The sequence below is a fragment of the Solea senegalensis genome, linkage group LG13 (genome assembly GCF_019176455.1).
Source record: "Solea senegalensis isolate Sse05_10M linkage group LG13, IFAPA_SoseM_1, whole genome shotgun sequence".
Taxonomy (NCBI): Eukaryota; Metazoa; Chordata; class Actinopteri; order Pleuronectiformes; family Soleidae; genus Solea; species Solea senegalensis.
In genome coordinates this window covers 9,918,515-9,937,229 of record NC_058033.1, presented here as the reverse complement: position 1 = coordinate 9,937,229, position 18,715 = coordinate 9,918,515, and the positions used below count along the sequence as shown (strand labels likewise).

The window sequence follows — 18,715 nt, the reverse complement described above, 5'->3', positions numbered from 1 at the left end:
ATGATTAGAGTGTATAATAAACAGTACATTTCAAAATTCATATTACAAAGTGACAGAATAAATCACATGGAGAAGTCTTTCAACAGAGAGCTGCGAAAAAAACTCATACAGTCATATTGTGTGCGTTTCATTATTTAGTAGCTCAACACACACAAGCTTCTATTACACGCTTTGATATTTTGATTACAAAGTAATGTTTGAACTATAAGGCTAATAAGACTAGTCACCTGCACTGCAGGACATTATCGCCGTGTTCAGCAATAAAACTCAACACCGCAACTCCAATTAAAAAGTTTCAGCCTGTCCATTATATATGGAGCACAAACGCTAGTCACATATACAGTTTCAGACCAAGGGCAAACTGAGAAATGGAAATGTATTCAATTGAGAATCTCATTAACGTCATCTTTTATGGAACTCAGTATTGAAAAGTAGAAACAGCAGTGATGTCCCAGTCATCTCCCAAGTTCCTTTTTAGCCCCCAATCCCTTTAACTTTATGTGTCTAGTGATTTGAAGTTTGATGATATTAATTAGGGAAAACCTAATTTCTCATGAGCTTGATTGCGTCGATAAAAGTCAAATGGAGAATGGTATTTTTTTTAAAGTGAGGTGACATAACCCGCGACGCCTGCAGTGCAAAATGTCACGTGTAAAAGAGTCGTTAGTAAAATACAGCGTTTATCTTCATTTGAGTCGAGAGACAACTCAAGACATAATGTCTTTATGCTGAAATACACCAGTGGACCCAAACTGGTAACTGAAGAGACACAGAGAGGCAACACTAAATCATCAGCAAACATCCTCCCTCACTAAGACAAACCTCTGAGGGCGAAGACAAATCCAGATGCACACTTAGACCTTTAAACATGAGATGTTAATTAATTGGGTTTTTTATTTTCAACCTGTATCCAGTCAGTGTAGTTTTCACAGCTATATTTTTGCTATATTTCCCAACAGAGAGTTGGGAAAACGCCTGTACATAGTTTCTGCTTTTTGGCTTGTTTTTCGGACATTGAGACAAAAAAAAGACTCAAACAAATGTTATTTTAAATATGTTTTACACTGTTCAAATTTCAAATTTAACACGCAAAATCTGATGTTCATGTACAACTACAGTGTTTTTTTCATTTAAATTGTTAATACACTATTTTCAATTCAGAAACGGAAGCTATTGCAGCAAATGAGAGGGTGACCTTTAGCTTGAGAGGACGATACTCTTCCGTAGATGTTTAATTTTGCCGTGCTGCCATTGCCGGAAGAAAACACTCCGATTCATTCTGATTTGTCTGTTCTCATTCATGTCACATGGACACATACTGTATCAGATAAACATGAGCTACGACATACTGTCAGGACACAACTATAGATGTGAGTCACTTCAGCCTGGTATTCTTATCCAACCTTATTGATGATCGCAAACTTCAGAAAAGGAATATAAAGTAGAAACATTCCTCAAAGGAGGAATGTTGACTCCGACATAACAGCAATAATAATCATGTTATGCATGTATATTCTTCTATATATCCCTTGTTCATGTAAAATAGTTGTGAAATGTTTTATAAGATGTGAATAGTGGAGAAAAAGACTCTTAAGAATGTGTCTGAAAAGCTGCTAAAACTTTGTCATTGTTCAATAAACAACTAATTACAAAAAATAAGAAATTGTGTCTTCATGATGTACTGAAAAGAAACACATCAAAGCACTGTGGACTGCTCCTAGTTTGTGGAATGAGCCGCTGCTGCACATTAGGTAGGCTTCCTCACTTCCTGTTGTTATATTTACTGTGCCTTCTCCGGTGCACGTTATTGCTGAGTGCGTCTTATGTTTTATCTGAACGCGAGATGTGCTCCATTTGCGTTTTATCTTAAATGCTTTGCTTTATTACTGTGCAGCACTTTGGTCGACTGTGTTGTTTTAAATGGGCTTCATAATTAAGTTGAGAGAGATTGGACGTACAGCATAACTGACAGTGATCTACAACAATCAAATTCTCCACATGAAGCACCTCCTTCCCCTCAGTTTCTCCCCCCCCATCTGTTCATCCAGCCGAGCAACTCCAACAGGCCACCGCACTGAACCAAAATGGAGGCTGCTGACAGCTCAGGGGTCTGATTTCATCTGCCAGTCATTGTTACATGGCCCAAATACCAGGTTGATTGACATCTCAAGCTCAGAGACTTTAATGAATTGGGCCATTAGCCCTGAAGCAACACTGGTGCCACTTTTTGTTTCCCTCAGTGAGAGAAGGTTTCCCCTGTAGGTGAAGCAGTAACTGTCCATGAGCCAACAGTAAAAACATGTATCGCCAAGTTAAGCTAGAGTATGATGTATATTGTGTCATGGACTATCTATACTTATAAAAGGCTAATCAACAACACGAATGCCTTAGTTTTCAAATCTTTTACTGATCATTTTAGGTGGTTCCACTTCTCTTTTATCCGATCATGTCCTTTCGTTGTGTTGGCAGTGTGTTTTGGTTCTGACGTCTTGCTGCATGATTATTTTGGAGGCATTTCTCTGTAAACTGGCAGGCAAATTGTTTTGTCACTTTCTGAATTTGTTCTGCAGCGGCCAACACAGCTGCTGCACAGATGAGCTTGTATGTTTTGGATCATGTGCAGATCCTTTCTTTCTGCACACTGGGCCCTTTCCATCACTTTGGTCATCCCGGTCTCATCCCAGTCATGAAATTGTGCAGCTGATTTCTGTTCTTTTATTCCCAAGTTACAACCTGGACATCTAAGTCTTATTGCTGATGGATGGCTTGCTATTTGTGCTATGGCCTCTGTATTTCTGCTCTAGAAGTTTTGTGCCTCGTTTCCATCAAGCAGTACAGTGCAGTTCAGCTCGCCACTGTGGATACGTAAATTACGTAGCTATTTAGGTAATACGAGTCAGCTACATAAATATTGTGACATCATACGAGGAGAAGAACGCGACACCGTAAACAAAGAGATATTTGTCGCAGTAATTGGGAAAAGGCTGCACCAAAAAAACATCGCCGTAGAAGCCACACCACTGTGCTTGGTACCCCAACAGAAGAGTGCTAAAAAACTGGGATGTATGGCTCGGTACAACTTTATAGAAACTTTTGATTGATGGCTTGAGAGATTGGTGCCATTGTCACTGACTCTTCTTCTAGACTCTATGCCATGTCCAAAGTTCCTAAATCCCAGAACTACAGCGTATTATTCCGATTTGTACTCCATTGTTATTACTGTACAGTAACAAATGAAGACAGAAACCCTTTTAATGGTTGACTTTATAGGTTGTCGTTGCTCAATGTGAGAGACCTGATTCCAATGATGCCAAAAATCACATCAAAAGTTCACTGAGGCTTTCATGCATGGCAGTGAAAACTTTTGGGGCGGCCTGGCAGCATTCCAATTCGATATGACGACACTGGTTTTCAATCTAATGCAGTATATTTATGTGCAGTACTACAACTGAAATCAGCACCAGATCAATAAAACTCTAGAATTCTGGAGAGAGGTCCGGGGAACAGGCAACCCACTGTGAGAAAATGCTGAACACCCACACGATTTAAATCCATGCTGTTAATGAGACGCGAGTCTCCCTTTTCTTGGTCAGCAGCTTTGTTTTTGCCAGGCAGCCACCCACTTACAGGGAGAGCACTCATTAAGTGATCATACTGTAGGGATCATCAAAAAACAGAGACATGAGGAAAGTTTCTGGGAATAAAATTATTAGGCTCCAGTGCTCCTTGGCAGCTCCATTTACACACAGTTTACCCAAAAATACACATTCTGACTTGGGAGAAGTCAACACTAAATCACAAATGTTAAAGGTTTTCTCGGGTCCCAGGGCTCCAGATGAATTTTTATTTTCAGCCAGATAGACAAAGAACCTTGGTGATGTTTGCACTGAGGGATCAAACTGTCTGAGCAGAAATGCATCCAAATGTAAATATAGCCCAGAACCTGCACAAGAGCAAACACATTACACTTCCTATCAGAGGACCAGATCAACACAAATAACCTCAACTCATGAATAAAACTAAATGGGCTGTTTGTAACAGATTCTCAACGACCAGAAACATTTTGAAAGATGAAATTACTGCGTAATAAGTAGTTACCTGCTGCATGTAACCACTCGAGCAAAACAATATACAGCAGATATTAAGGTGCTTTCAGGTTACATTCAGACACTAATGATACAGCCTGAGATCAAACCAGCATTGTACCACGTTTGTGTGCTTCAACGTCATGTGTCGCCAAAGTAAAAGTTGACATGTTGCTCAAACCCTAGCACACAGTGAAGTGTCTCTGACGCCAGGATGCTGACAGCGCTGTCAGCACCGGACACCAGAGCTGAGAGCGTCTGCAGCTGCCAACAGATAACAGTCATGCAGCTCTGTCTCGTGCTGTCCTCCACTTTCACCACCTATGTATCTCCATTTACATTCGTACAGTGTGAGCGGGGTCAAAGTCTGAATCAAAACTGAGTTAGTGAACGACTAAAACAATGAGCAGAGGACACACCTCTTACATAACTTTAAGGACATTTCACACACACACACACACACACACACAAATGTACAAAATGTATCCAATAACCTTGCATAGATAAAGGTTATACATTCCCCAGTTTAATGATCCCTTAAAAAGTGACACTTGACAGATTGATTTGACTTCATGCCATGAAATTGACACTCACTCGCACGTAAGGTCTGCGTCTCTCCTGCACCACAAACTCTGATCACAAGCAGTTGAGTGCACAGAGCATTTACATCAGCCCTCAACTCATAAATGATCCGGTGGTGCTCGACATTTACGTGGAACCAAGATCTGTCAGCAAACTGTAGGTAGAATGGCTGCAGTTGCCTCTCTGTGAATTTGCATAATACTAATACAGCCAACGCTAGATATTCACCGCTTGTTTAGCTTCACTTGGTAACGAGCTGTTATAAATACACTAACACGGCTGAAGGAGCTGATTAAGGGGCATAAGTAGAGCATACATCTCAGGTCGGGGGGTCGCAACATTCCCACCAGCCAACATGAAACAAAACAAGCTAGAAAAACCACGTCAGAATTCTACTGAAGCAGCTCAGATGTGAAAAAAGCAACCGCACTCTTAAATCACAGTTTACAGATTTGTCAGTCCATTACTTTAGTTGAGAGATCAATCAAATGGCAACTTGCTCAGCAGTCTCCACTAGCCGTGTGTGAAATCTTGTATGCATTAAGTAATAACATTGAATTATTCCAGAAATGTTAAAGGGTATTCATCAACTGCTGTAGAGCAAATACTGGAATTTAGTTCACCAAGTTAAAGCAGTAGGTGGCACAAAACTCTGATTACAGAAGGTTAGGAGGGTCCACCTTCATGATGATGTTGATATATTGTGGCATTTCATTGCTGCGTCCATCTATGATTGAAGTTTTATTTGCTTCTTTCACGGAGAAGCTGAATGTTGTGGTCAGTGGACACTCCTCCCCTGCTGTATCTGCCATGTTCACTGCTTTTTCATGCCATATTTCAAGACATCAATTCTGGGGGGGGATTTGTGAGATACACACACACACACACACACACACACACACACACACACACACACACACACACACACACACACACAACCCACCTACTGGCTTGATCATATTTCCAGCCTGCTGGAAATTTGAAGCTGGCAGAAAACCCAAACAAGATTTCAACAACAGTCCAGCAGAGAGAAGAACAGGAAGTGGACAAAAAAAACAAAAATAAAATGCAAAGATCACACACAGCACTGCAACGAATACAGCAGCTGACCTGACAAGACTAAGACATGACACCTGGTTTTACCCATCATTCCCTTTTTCTTGCATTTTTGTAACCAAATCTGGTTTTGAGGGAGTCCACGTGAATCATCAAGTAGCGTGTGACCCCCTTTCAGTTGTTAGTCATGCAGTGAAAACTCACTTTGCTCTCACTCACTGATCACAACACAGCAAATCATGGAATGTGAACTTTTACAGCTTGAAACATGAAGATGCTTATATTCCCCAACATTCCCATTTCCACTACCCTGCAAATATCACCTCAGTCCTAAGCCCTTTTGGCATATTATGTCACATGTATTTATAAAGCAACCAAGTGGCATTTATCTCGCAGCTTGGTCATAATTAGTCCAACTAAGTCTGGGGCAGACGGCCTGTTAGCGGGCATATGTTCACATCCTGGTTAAAGGCACGGTGCTCCATGAGGGGCTGGCTACGTGCTGACGTGTGTGTGTGTGTGCGTGAGTATGAATGTTGTGTGTCTGTGTGTGTGGGGGGAGCATATGAACGGGAAACAAGTGTGTCTGTGGATGGCAACAGACGGTTGCTGTGGAGCGCGTCCTGAGCTTCCATTAGCACAACCCACTGTGCTCCCCTCCCTCAGCTACCCAGCCATTCTGAGAGCGGCTAGTTGAAACCTGGAGGGAACCAAGTTCATCTGTGTGTGCAGAAGAGGAGGATGACATGACCGAGCGGGAGAGAGGAGAAGAGAGCAGAGGAGAGGAGAGGTGGGGGTTGTGAGTCAGATGGGAAAAGAGACGGGAGGGAGGGATGATGAAGAGAGAAGGTAAGGAAGGGAGGAAACCAGAGAGGAGCGGAGCACAGACAGGAAGAGAGACAGTCTGGTTTTGGTCCAGAGTTCTCACTGGTAAAAAAAGTCGAGCCATTTGCCAGCTGCCAGTTTGAGACGGCAGCACTCAGCCAGAAGGATGCCTTGCTGTTGGCTGATGTGTTCGTCTGTGTTTGTGCGTCTGTGTGCACACATGAGTGCTGAGGGGGCCCATGAAGCCCAGGAAGAGGATCATGTGCATAACCTGTTTGAAGGGACAGGCTGAACGGAGCACAAATAAGCACCGCCGCAGTTGCTCCACCTCAGACATCCACATGTTTATGCTAATTTCTGCCAAGTTACCTGCCGTGCAAGCCATGGTGGAGAAAGCCACTTAAATACATCTCCCCAAGTCTCGTTGTCCTGTCCTGGCAGACGATGCTCAGGTGTAACGAACTGTCACGGATCAGAGGGATGTCACCAAAGTTCATTCAGATAGAACTGCACCGTTTTATTTCCTCACCAGATCATTTCTTCATCATCTAATCAGTGGAGCTGAGGCTCAAAGTAAACACTGTCCCAGTTTCCTCCATCTCACCCCTCTCTTATATATGAGTGGTGAAAATGAAGGAGGCAGGGTGCAGAGGCAGCAGAGGGATTCAGTTCACAGCTTTATTTACTCACCATGTCTCCTTATGACCATGTGAGACAAACTGTATTATAAATAAAACTATTTCCTCCAATGTTGCTCCAGCGCAAGTTGAGAATTTAGATCAGAGAGTAATTGTGTTATCATTGAGCATGGCTTGTATTTATTCTAACAGGATCCAAATCTTCAGACTTAAACCACTGTCCCAACTAAGTATTGGAAAGATATTGATACTGGGGCTGATCAGTAGTTTTAAAAGAAAAGTGATTTTGGCAGATGTTGCAATTGCGATACAATTCATAATTGATGCAACTACTACTTTTGTTTGGTTTTCAACTCCTGCAGCACTGCAAACTTTCTATCGCACTTGATCGTATTGAGATTTCGATTCTGCGATGAATTGTGCAGCCCCAATGATTGCCTTTTTATTATTATTTTGGCGTCAAAATTAAGAAAATATTACGGGAAAGTCAATTTTTTTGCTCAGTCTTGTAACATTTTAACTTTTATACCAGTTTATGTCCTTAATTCCTCAACGGATGACCTCACTGATAACGCCCTCTCTCTGACGTCACCACGTCACGAAGGCCAACATGTCTTGTCTGAAATAGCTCACACGAGCAAAGTTACATGATCACAAAACAGAGTCGGTGTGCTTCACATAATGCAGTTTGATGCAGCACCGGCTCGGGGAGGTGCTCCCTCTAGCGGCCGGAGCACCTCGTGGCAGCACTTCAGCACGGACAGCTCCCCCAGGAAGAGGCTCGTTTTTAATGACATCCACACCAACGCACCACACACTCATCACAGCTGCACCACCATCTCCTGCACTTCCTCCTCCACCATCACTGCAAAATGTCCTGCAGCTTACACACACACACACACACACACACACACCCTGCCAGCAATATGTGAACCTGAGACAGCCCGAGACAACCGCCCTGCATCTCCATCATGCAGCACACAGTGAGGAAAACACCTCCTCCTCTTCTGTATATAGTAAAAAACCAAGTTTGATATACCGAGTTATTCATTTCCATCGCGTTTAAAGCTCACTGAGGGAGGGGGGGAAAGGGTGCGTTGATGTCATCATCATCAGCAGCAGCAGCCGACCCGGCTCCACTCAGGTGTGAACACACAGATGAACTTCACGACGCAAAGAGTGAGACATTTTTTTTGAAAACCACCTACATTTAAAAGACAAGCGAAGAAAGAAAAAAAGATTTGAAAAAAAAACAAGAATAAAGTAAAAAAAAAAAAAAGAAAGAAAAGGAGGTGAAAGTTGATGGAGGAGGACAGAAAATTCTGCACTTCGACTCACCTTGAGCGGCCGTTCCTCGGGTGCTGAATACACTTGCTATCAAAGTGGCCACATACCAAATCATAGTACTATCGCCGGCCAGAAATAAACCTCATCATATCTCAAAGTGCCCCTTTCTGCGAAGCTCTCATCGCCGAAGTGGCCGGAGGACAAGCTGAAGCGGCCCGGTCTCCTGTTCTCTCGTTAGCCGAGCCCTGGACACTTTTCCATCGGCGCTTTCCCCTCTCTCTTCCCCTCTCCTCCGCTCTCCTCTCGCATCCTGAGACGGATCACCTGCGCCAATGGGACGAGAGTAGACGACGACGCCGTGAAACCAAGCCGGAGCCTTTAGACCGGCGCGGGTCCCGCCCCTGCGCGCGGCTCAGTGGCGGACGCGGAAGAGTTGCGGCCGCTGATTGGTTCACTGCGCTGTCAGTTATAACCGGCGTTGGTGGTGCGTTCAACACCTGCAGGAAGAATCGGACTTTTAGTTCATCTTCACTTCAAATTTCATTGTAGTCACTCACCGCGCACAGAAAGATAAGTCTCCTGTACTGCGGTCGTTATTAAGAGCATTTACATCTCGATACACAAAATGTACAATTTTAAAATAGTTTTTCATTAAATGGACAATTTATGAAAATATGGTGCCCATATGTCAAGTTTCCAGAATCAGAAGTTCATCCTGATTGAATTGTTACAGTGATGCATCCAGCCAAATGAAAGGAAATATAAAGATATTTCAGAAATAGACCATATATACATAAAATAGAAATACAGTTAAACATAAATAATTATATTGCAAGTGAAAAAGACACTCAACGGTAGCCTCAATACTTTATATTTTATGAATCACAATTCATCATTGTTTATGCTGATTGTGTAGACCAGTGTTGTGCTGAGCTCTTACTAGTTTGTTATTATTTGTTTAACTTTATTTATCTGTTTTTATTAACATATGACAAAGGTGGATGATATAAAATGGTTGATATTAACTTTTTTTTTTTTTTAACGTGTATATATTCAGGTGATGATCACCTGAATATATACACGTTACGTCATTTTATAATATAAAACAGTGGTGACACCACCAAAAAAGTTCATAACAACCATTTTAAAGACATCGTCTCTGTGTTAAAACGACAGGATGTTCCATCAAGATGTTTAAAGGATGAGATGTTACCGTTTACACTTGACCACAGCAGACAGTTGGCAAATCAAAACCACACTGGGATTGGTTACATGCAACAAATGCACTCCCTATCTGAAATACTTATCTTGGGGGAGACATGTAAGTATCCAACAATCCACAAAAAGTCTACAACATAAGTTTTATCATAAGTGAAAAAGTAAAACAACATTTATTTGCCTGAAGTTCTCCTGTTTTTACTATTTTAAAATTGTCACTAATTTGTCCTTTTTTCCACATTTTGGTCCAAGTTCAATCCAACAGGTGTTTGGACCTGTACAAAGAAAATATGGTTTGAAAAGTTTGTAACACTATCAGTAATTATAGATCTGTGTTTGGACATGACATCAGAGTCCTGTAAGAATCAGAGTTTGAGACTAAATTCTCTTGACTATTTTCACATTTTTTCTTTCGGGTACTTGAACGCAGCACTGGGGGGGACCGTTTCAAGGTGGGTTGGAGTGTGAGACCATGTAGTGGAGCTGCAGTATCATCCTGCGCAATAAGACAGAGAGGGATCCTCCAGCATCACCGTGTCACCGTCATCCACGCTGGAGTCGTGTGGGGGAAACGCGTGGGACTTTGTGTGGGGACACTCACTCACTCACTCACTCATTCACTATGACTAGATAAAGTGACGGTGGTCCAGGTATGATTCAAAAAAACAAAAATCCCTGTCATTATTAAAAGGACACTTGACTAATCCTTCAACACGGTACATCTCCACTGATGATGCAGTGATTCAACTATAGTGAGAGTTTAGAAAATCCAACTGACTCATAACAGAAATGTAAATATCCTCCACCTCCATGTGTGTGGTGGAGCTCATAGGCTGTAAATGGCTCCGCCCACAGCCTCACGCAGGATGACCCACAAATTCGCTTCAACTTAAGGCTGGTCATTCTGTCCCAGACATGCTTGTGTCCTCATTTGTCATTCAAATCCACAGTTTTTCTTCAACTTGTATTATATTTGTTGCCATTTCATTACACACCCTCCTCCACACACATACACACACAAATCTAAATGTACCTTATATCAGAAGTTTCTAATGCCACTGTTCTACATCCTACATGTATATAAATAAATCTGCTACAGCCACACAATAGACATGACAGACGCCACCATTAGGTGTGAGTATGCCATACAAAGAGACTTAACAACCAATTTCCCCATAATTAATCACTTGCTCTTTAAACTGTATACAACTATGGTTAACTGCTCTTACTAGGCCCTTACACACTGTGCTAACTGCAGTTACAGACATGCTGTCAAGTGAAAACATGTGTCACAAAGGCTCACTCGAGTGTAAAATCACTTATTTTCTCTTTGGGACATTGGTGAGGGAGGGTTTACAAAGCGAACATATGATATAGTAACTCTTCCTAACGTTACTTTGTCACAACCTTCATACAACCTTTAGAGAATGTTCTCTAAAGGTTCCCAGAATGTTCATACTTTCATACATTAGTTAGTATGACAACATTCATTATATATAACTAATATTATTTTAAAGTGTGCACACCTAACCTTAGGTGGAGGTTGTTTGAACGTTGTGTTTTAGTAGGGTATTAGGTGAGCCTTCTATAAAATGTTTACATGCACTTTCTATTACTCTTACTCTTATTACCACTTATCAATGAAAATGAAGGCAATCTATTCTATTTTTATTCCATTAAACATGAGGGGTAAGAAAGTTTTTGACATTTTCTTGATTAGCTTTAGCGACTGATTGATGAGCTAAACACAGACTCCACTAAATAAAGTTTCTCGTTTCATCGTTTGCACTCTAAATGCAGATTATCACAGCACAGCAGTTCTGAGATTTACAACAACGCAATTGCAGAAGGTCACGACTCTTTATTTTTTCAAAGCACATTTATTTATCTGTTTATCCTTTTACGTTGGTCAATTCATATCTGTGGCCGCTTACTTTAAGAGAATTCAGTTTGATACACAATGCAACATCTTCTCAGTTTGTATCTAACATTTTCTTTACATTTACAAAAAAAAACTGAATGGCACTAAATGAACTCCCTTTCAATAAAAAAAAACTGCAACAAAAATAATAATATTAAAAAAAATAATAAACTAATCAGGAAGCTGAGCATGTTTGAGTGAAACAAAAAGGAACACATAGCCGACACTACAAAGTCAAATGTTGAAGCACTTACATGCAAGGCATCTGAAACTTCAGTATCTTGAATCTTGACGACAGAGTGACACAAGTTCCAATGGTAGAACACAGAGATGAGGACAAGAGAAGCTGACGGAGAACATACGAGAACCGACTTTTTATGAATGAAGAGTGTTGATAAACGAGACACAGGTGGAAACAATTAGGAGCAGGTGTAATCAGGAGAGGGCAGGAAGTAGAACTGAGCAAACACCCGGGGGAAGAGAAACTACAAAGTAAAACAGGAAAGGGGCAATTAACTACAAAGTAAAACTATACCCATGCACGCATGAATAAAACAATAATTTAATACTTTTGTCCGTAAAGTGTAGTGTAGGTGTCGTCCTTAACTTGAACAAAAAAGGAGTGAAAGACGAAAGAAGAATGACAAAAACGGGGTTTGTGAGGCCACCGTGACCTTGACCTAATCTATGATTTCAAGTGATCAATTGTGCGCAATATTAATAAATATTGTGTTCACAGGAATGGGATGTATGTACTGTAAGTGCGGATAAGACGAACAACCTGAGAACATAAAACCGCAAGAAAGTGATCAGATAACAACTGGGCAGGAAAGAAGCTTTGTGAATGTTATTGCAATAACTTCTATCCTTTCAGACATGTGAATCCACGGGGAGCAGAATCGGCTCTTTGTCTCCATGTCTGCTGTCTTTCCTGGGGCTAACTCCGTCTCTGTCTCTCCTCTGTCTCACTACGCCTGCGAGGTCTAAGTCACTTCCACTCGTCAGCCAGGAGTGTGACATGTGGATCCTCAACATTTCCCCTCAACAGTTCTGACAGACATATCAGCGGCTCCAGATGCTGCTGAAGGCCTTTTTTACTGATGCTCAGCCACACATGGAGCGCTGTGTGAAGTGCAAATAGACATTCAAATTCAGCCTCATCAGGCTCTGTGATCTACACGGTCGCACACTTCAATCTGGCTGTTGTTCCTCCCTGTGGTGCAAAAGGTTCATTTGATATAAATTAAATTACAAAGTTGCATAAAAAACAATTCCCATTACTCAAATGGGCTCATTGCCTCATAAACCGAATGAGCCAGAGGAAGGAAAAAAACAACAGCTGTAGAGCTCTCAGTCAGTGCGTTCACATGCATGTTAAAAGTCTGATCTCTGTCCAAGTAAGACAATAATTTGGTTTTCTTAATGTCATGTGAACACATTTGTCTGACTAATATCGAGCTAGTCTTAGTTGGACTAACATACCTGGACAATACGATTCATAGTCTGATCACTCCCGCATGTATACGCTTAGTCGGAGTGGAGTCGGACTTCTGTGCAACAAGCATTAACACTACATGGCTGTGTTACCAGCTTTGCTTACAGCTGGAAAATGAATGCACATTATAATAGCCTTGCACAGGAAATGAGTCAATGCTGGCAAAAATAAGTCAAGTTAAAGAAGAAATTAGTGTCGTCATGCTCTTACATAACCACATTCTCACTTTAAGATGGCAACATTCATTACTGTAATATTCGGGTATGAAGGAAGTGAAGATCTTTATTACAGTCTATTACACTTTATTCTGTTTGACACCAGTTTAGACATACAGTATATTCAGAAGACATTTGAACAAACAAGAGTAAACATATATATTATTATACTATTATAGGTTACTGAGGTACAGCCAACACTATTTTGCTCATGTCACAAGCTGATGATTAATGGACAATTCCAGCCACCACTGTGTGAGGCAAAAAAATATATCCTCTTTGGGTTTAAACACAATGTAGAACAGAGACTGAAATGAAATGCCATTAGCCTTTGCTGCTATATGATTATGGACAATTTTAATTTTAATATGACATTAGAAGAAAAAAGGAAGAGGACCCATGTTATTATACTTCATCCTGATGTAAGCGTAAAATGTCTGTATCAAATTTCATGGCAGTCCCTCTGATAGCTGTCCAGGCATTTCAGAGAAAACCTTTATGGTGAGATGAGAGGAGAACATTTGCAGGAGGAATATTGAAGTCAGCAGTGTCCTGAGGCCCCAAGCTGAGAGCGAGCCACTGAGAACCAGTCTCTATCTTGCCTCAGTTTGATCCAGGCCTTTTGCAAAGGGACTGATATGACCACATCATCCATCTGCCCCACATGACTCTTTCTGTGTTTCTCAGAATAGGAGTGTTTTGTCTGCGTCTCTGGCAACATCCGCCGTAATCGTAACAGCTACACTAGTTAAGCAAGACGGCTGAACACGACCAGAGACTCACACTTTCAGAAAGCTCTGCAGGCTCACCTGAGGAGTGGGAGAAATGTGATGTCACTGTCAGCCTCATCGGTTGAAAATGCCAAGATGCACCCACGAAAAAGTTTCCTCCTAATCCTCATAGTCCTGACTCATGCAGATAGACAGCTACTGTGTGTGTGTGTGAGAGAGAGAGACAAAGCTGCAGTAAGGGAGAAGATGTCTTCCTGTGTCTCAGTGTCAGAAGCTCAGTTTTAAGATCCAGCATCTTTAACTTTTACATCATATCCACTAAAAACTCATCATAAAACACCTTTATGGGCTTTGATTTGTTGCGCTGCTCACTCCGTGCTGCTCCTCACTGAGCATGAGCAAACATGCTGGCAGCAGAATTTGTACACCGGAGCTTTAATGTACAAAATAAGGTTTCATTTTATTGCAGTGAAGTGAGTAAGGCGCTGACTAACGGAGCTCCACTACCACCCTGTAGATTCATGAGACTTCAGTCAGGCTCCATTTGGTCACCGTTAATTAATCGGACGCCACATTCCTCAGTCTGTGTCCTCTGGGTCGGCGGTGCACCTAACAGGGATAGACTAGAAATCTGGGTTGTAGGGGATCAATTAGGGTTGTCTGTTGGCCTCCACCAGTCCTGCTCTATTTTTTCTGTCTCACACATATGCATATTTTTGCCTTCTCAACCCAGGAGAGCTGAGGGAGCTGCTGGCATGCAGCCCGGCTCCCCCTCTCAGACCACCGCCGTAACTGCAAACAATATGATATCCAGGTCAGCAAGAGCACACTGATTTACACTCAAATGGTGTAATGTGTTTAGTCACACATTAGAATTATTAAAGATAACTGCACATGACAATTGACCCCACATGACAATCATGACAAAAAGAGTGAGAGACATTCTCCACTTGCCTTTTTTTTTTTAGAGTTTATAATTAAAACAACAACAAAAAAAACACATCCATAGCGGCTCCGCACACATTTTCACAAACTATCTCAAACTATTTCCTTAATTATTTTTAGTTGAAGTATTGAAGAATGTAATGTGCACTCATTATCCTTATTTTTTGTTCCGAAAATGAAATGGGAAGAGGTGACTGTTCTTCCCCTTAATGAGAGGACTGTGGGAGAGGCAAACGTGCATAGCTCTGCGCCACATACTGTACTTTTCAAAGTGAAGAAGATTTTCCTTCACACTCCTGTGAATCAAGTGGCTCTGAGTGACATCTCTTGTGAGAAACTTAATGACGCCAACTCGGCCCAATTAATCTGGACTGTGAGACAGTGCATGAATAAAAAACAAACTCTGGAAAAATATAAATAATTCTTCTGATAATAATAATGTTTTTTTCCCCCCTTTGGAATGAAAGAAAATCTAGTTAATTTAAGGCCGGTCCCTGACTGTGAAACGATGATTTAAAATATGGGAGAGACAGACAGTCTGACAAGGGGGAGAGAAGTATGTCTTTGTTATTAGAGGGTGCGTTGCGGAATTAGAATTTACAATTTCCTAATACTCTTTGGTCTATATTGAAAATAGGGTACATTGTGATTGAATGCGCTCATAACACTGAATATAAAAACAGTAATTTAAAAAACTGAATACAACAATAAATACATTTGCTTTTTAGTGCATTTGCTGCCGAGATAGAAACTGTGCTCCGGGGAAAGCCTGAGTCCTAATTTGTTCACACAGTTCATTTTCTACTATGCACAAACTGAATCGATGACCTGAAGCATCTTTTCAGACAAAACAACACAGTGGTCATAGCAACTATTCGGTGACCTAGTTTACACTTGTACTTGACTGTGAGAATTTTCAACCATTGTACCAACGACAAACCCTCATTCTCATTTCAAACTTGAATGATGTGAATAAAACTGTTATTTGTAACACCTATGATTCTTCACCAATGAGCTACATCAAAACATCCAAACCTGTAACTGGTTGTATTGCTTTATTCTTGACATAAACAACAGAGATAAGAACTTTTTTGCTGGACTTTTTCAGAGTTAAGACCTGGTTTTAGGGTTAGGGTTACAATTGGGTTTAGGTCGGGGGTGCAACCTGCGGCTCTAGAGTCCTGTCCTGTCTTGTCCACATATTTACTGTATGCCGGGCAGGTTTTCTGAAGCATGAACTTTTTTTTTTCTCCACTATAAAAAGTTGGCTATGAACAGCATTGATATGTCAACAGTTCTTCAGTTTTGTAGCTCTTAATGCAAAAAACTATCATTATTTCGTAAATAGTATATCTGTATAATCTTAATTTTATGGGTTTTGCAGCTCCAGATTAATTTTATTTTGGTGGAGAGGGGTTTTCATAGTAAAGGTGTCAGACCCCTGGTTTAGATTAAGGGTTAGGGTTAGGCATTTAGTTGTGATGGTTTAGGTTAGGGAATTCATTATGTCTTTGAGGGTCCTCACTTTGAATGCTGCGCAAACGTGTGTGTGTTCTAGTTTGAGTATCTTGTGAGGACCAAAAAAAAACTTATAAACCATACGTCGCGAGGACATTTTGGGAAAGTGAGGACATTTTGGTGGTCCTAACATTCTGTCACCCCTTACAATGGCTTTTTACGGGCTTTATTTACTGATTTATTTATCAATTGACGGACTGGAAGGAGGCAGTGTCAAGAGGAAAAGGGTAAATCACATCTCTACTGATGGAAACTCCACACCTGACCACATTCCGACAGAGAAAATCTTCTCTGTCAGTCCAGTTTTGTTGAGGGTCGAGCTGATAAAAGGCTGAAACCTCATTCAGTCATGTTGCAGCTGCAGAGCTGAGTATAAATCTATTTTGACCCGAGCATTGACTGGATCTGCGTGACTCACCTGGCACCTCATTTATGTGCTGTTGATGTATTTCGGCCTGAGATGTGAAACAGAAAATGTAAAATTCAGTACAACTCAAAAAAAGATCACCGGGGGGAGGAGAGAGAAGATCTTGTCCAGTTCTGCTACAGCTTTCAAGCCAAAAACTAAAGATCCCAGTCACGCGGAGAGCGGACTTCTATCCGCATATCTTCATATAGCTTTTCCAGTTTCGTGCCTTTATGAAAGCCACTTTATTTTTCATAAATCTCATTAATTTATTAGGAGGATGGAGTTCGTGTGCAGGAGCACAACCATCTTTCATATCTTTCAAACTACTATGCGTGCCCATTGTAAGAGTTGTATTTAACGTATGTATTATTTATTGGCTGCCACAGTTCATATCAATCCTGGTGGGGGGGAAATAGTAGTTGGCCAGAAAAGTTTAGGAAAATGGATATTCAACAACCTCCAACACTGATAAATAATAATAACTATAGTTACTTTTATTATTCCTTGTCTCGCTTTCTCTCTTTTTTTGTAAATGTTGTAAATGAAAGAATAAAACACAAGATAAAAAGATTGAAATGATGGCATCATATAAAGAAAGTCTGGAAAATGTGTTTGAAGAAATGATTTACAAGAATTTATTGCATCTGCAACTTCCTGGTTTATGTAACTTGTCATTATGATGTAAAATAGCTGTTTTCACAGTGTAATATCATTTCCATATAAACTTAAATAAAATCACCTTTTAAAAAAACAACTGCAAGTTAGTAGTGAATGACGACTCAGTGATACCAGGAGCACGTTAACACTTTCATTACAACGCCATGCTTGTTCAGTGTTTAATTCTACAGTGATAGGCACGATTGTCTCATTAGAAATGAATGGACTGACACCGGAGAGCAGTGCAATCAAGGTATGAGGTGTTATCGTGATGGAAGAGCCACTCCTGTCAGCCAGTGGGACCACATGCCGCCCACACTGAACCTTATATCTCTCTTTGCACTTGCAGAGGAGCAGTAAAAATAAACATACAGCAACTATAAATTGACACGCATTCTCATGCACGGCTGATTTTATACAGTATAGACGCTGCTGTCACCATGAGGGCTGTTTAACATGAGAACAGTAGAGGTCTTCACAGCCTGAGATTTAACACTGGTCCCCCAAGGGTTTCTGATCAAGCAGGACCTAACCCTAAACCAGGTTTAATATTTCTGTATGTGTTATAATCGAGCGGACTCAAGAGGAAAAGGCCCTGGCTGTGTCTGACAGATTAGACAAAGTGAAGTGAGGTCACACTCCTCTGAAACGGACATCATAGATACTTAGAAACGGTGGCAGTTGGGCCAAAGGACATTCGATTTTGGTTTGAGTCATCACCTGAATTTTGGAAATTCTGACATAATGAAGCCAATATGTAGCTGCTGCAGTCCTAATCGAGAGGTTATGTTGATATGATCACAGTCACAACAGTCAGCTTTTAAATAATATAAATGATGTGTAGAGATGAAAATACCAAGACTTGTGTCAAGTATCCTTGTGACTCATTGTTCAGTTGCAACAATATGACATTATGTTGGGTTTGACTTTGCTGTGCAGCTGTTTTAACAGAAAGGCTCTAAAAAACCCCACTGTAGACCACTCATCAAACAGCAGACAGACACAGTTAGAGAGCAGCTGGTGAATATAGTGGAGCATTTAGCTGCCGAAGAGCCTGTTATTTCCCTCAGGAGTTTGTAGAGACCAAACGCTGAGCAAAAAAAAAAAGAGACAGAGAGAGAGAGAGAGAGAGG

The 18,715-nt window shown here is 41.0% G+C and overlaps 1 protein-coding gene across 5 annotated transcripts in view; it reads right to left on the bottom strand.

Moving 5' to 3' along the window:
• Positions 1–9,094, bottom strand: part of igsf9bb (immunoglobulin superfamily, member 9Bb) — a 93,137-nt gene extending 84,043 nt beyond the window's left edge. For all 5 annotated transcript variants that reach the window (XM_044042662.1, XM_044042665.1, XM_044042663.1 and 2 more), the window contains exon 1: positions 8,525–9,094. In XM_044042662.1, coding sequence (XP_043898597.1) covers positions 8,525–8,588 — 64 coding nt within the window. In that variant the 5' untranslated portion in view covers positions 8,589–9,094. The remainder of the gene's footprint in view (positions 1–8,524) is intronic.
• Positions 9,095–18,715: the final 9,621 nt, after the last annotated feature.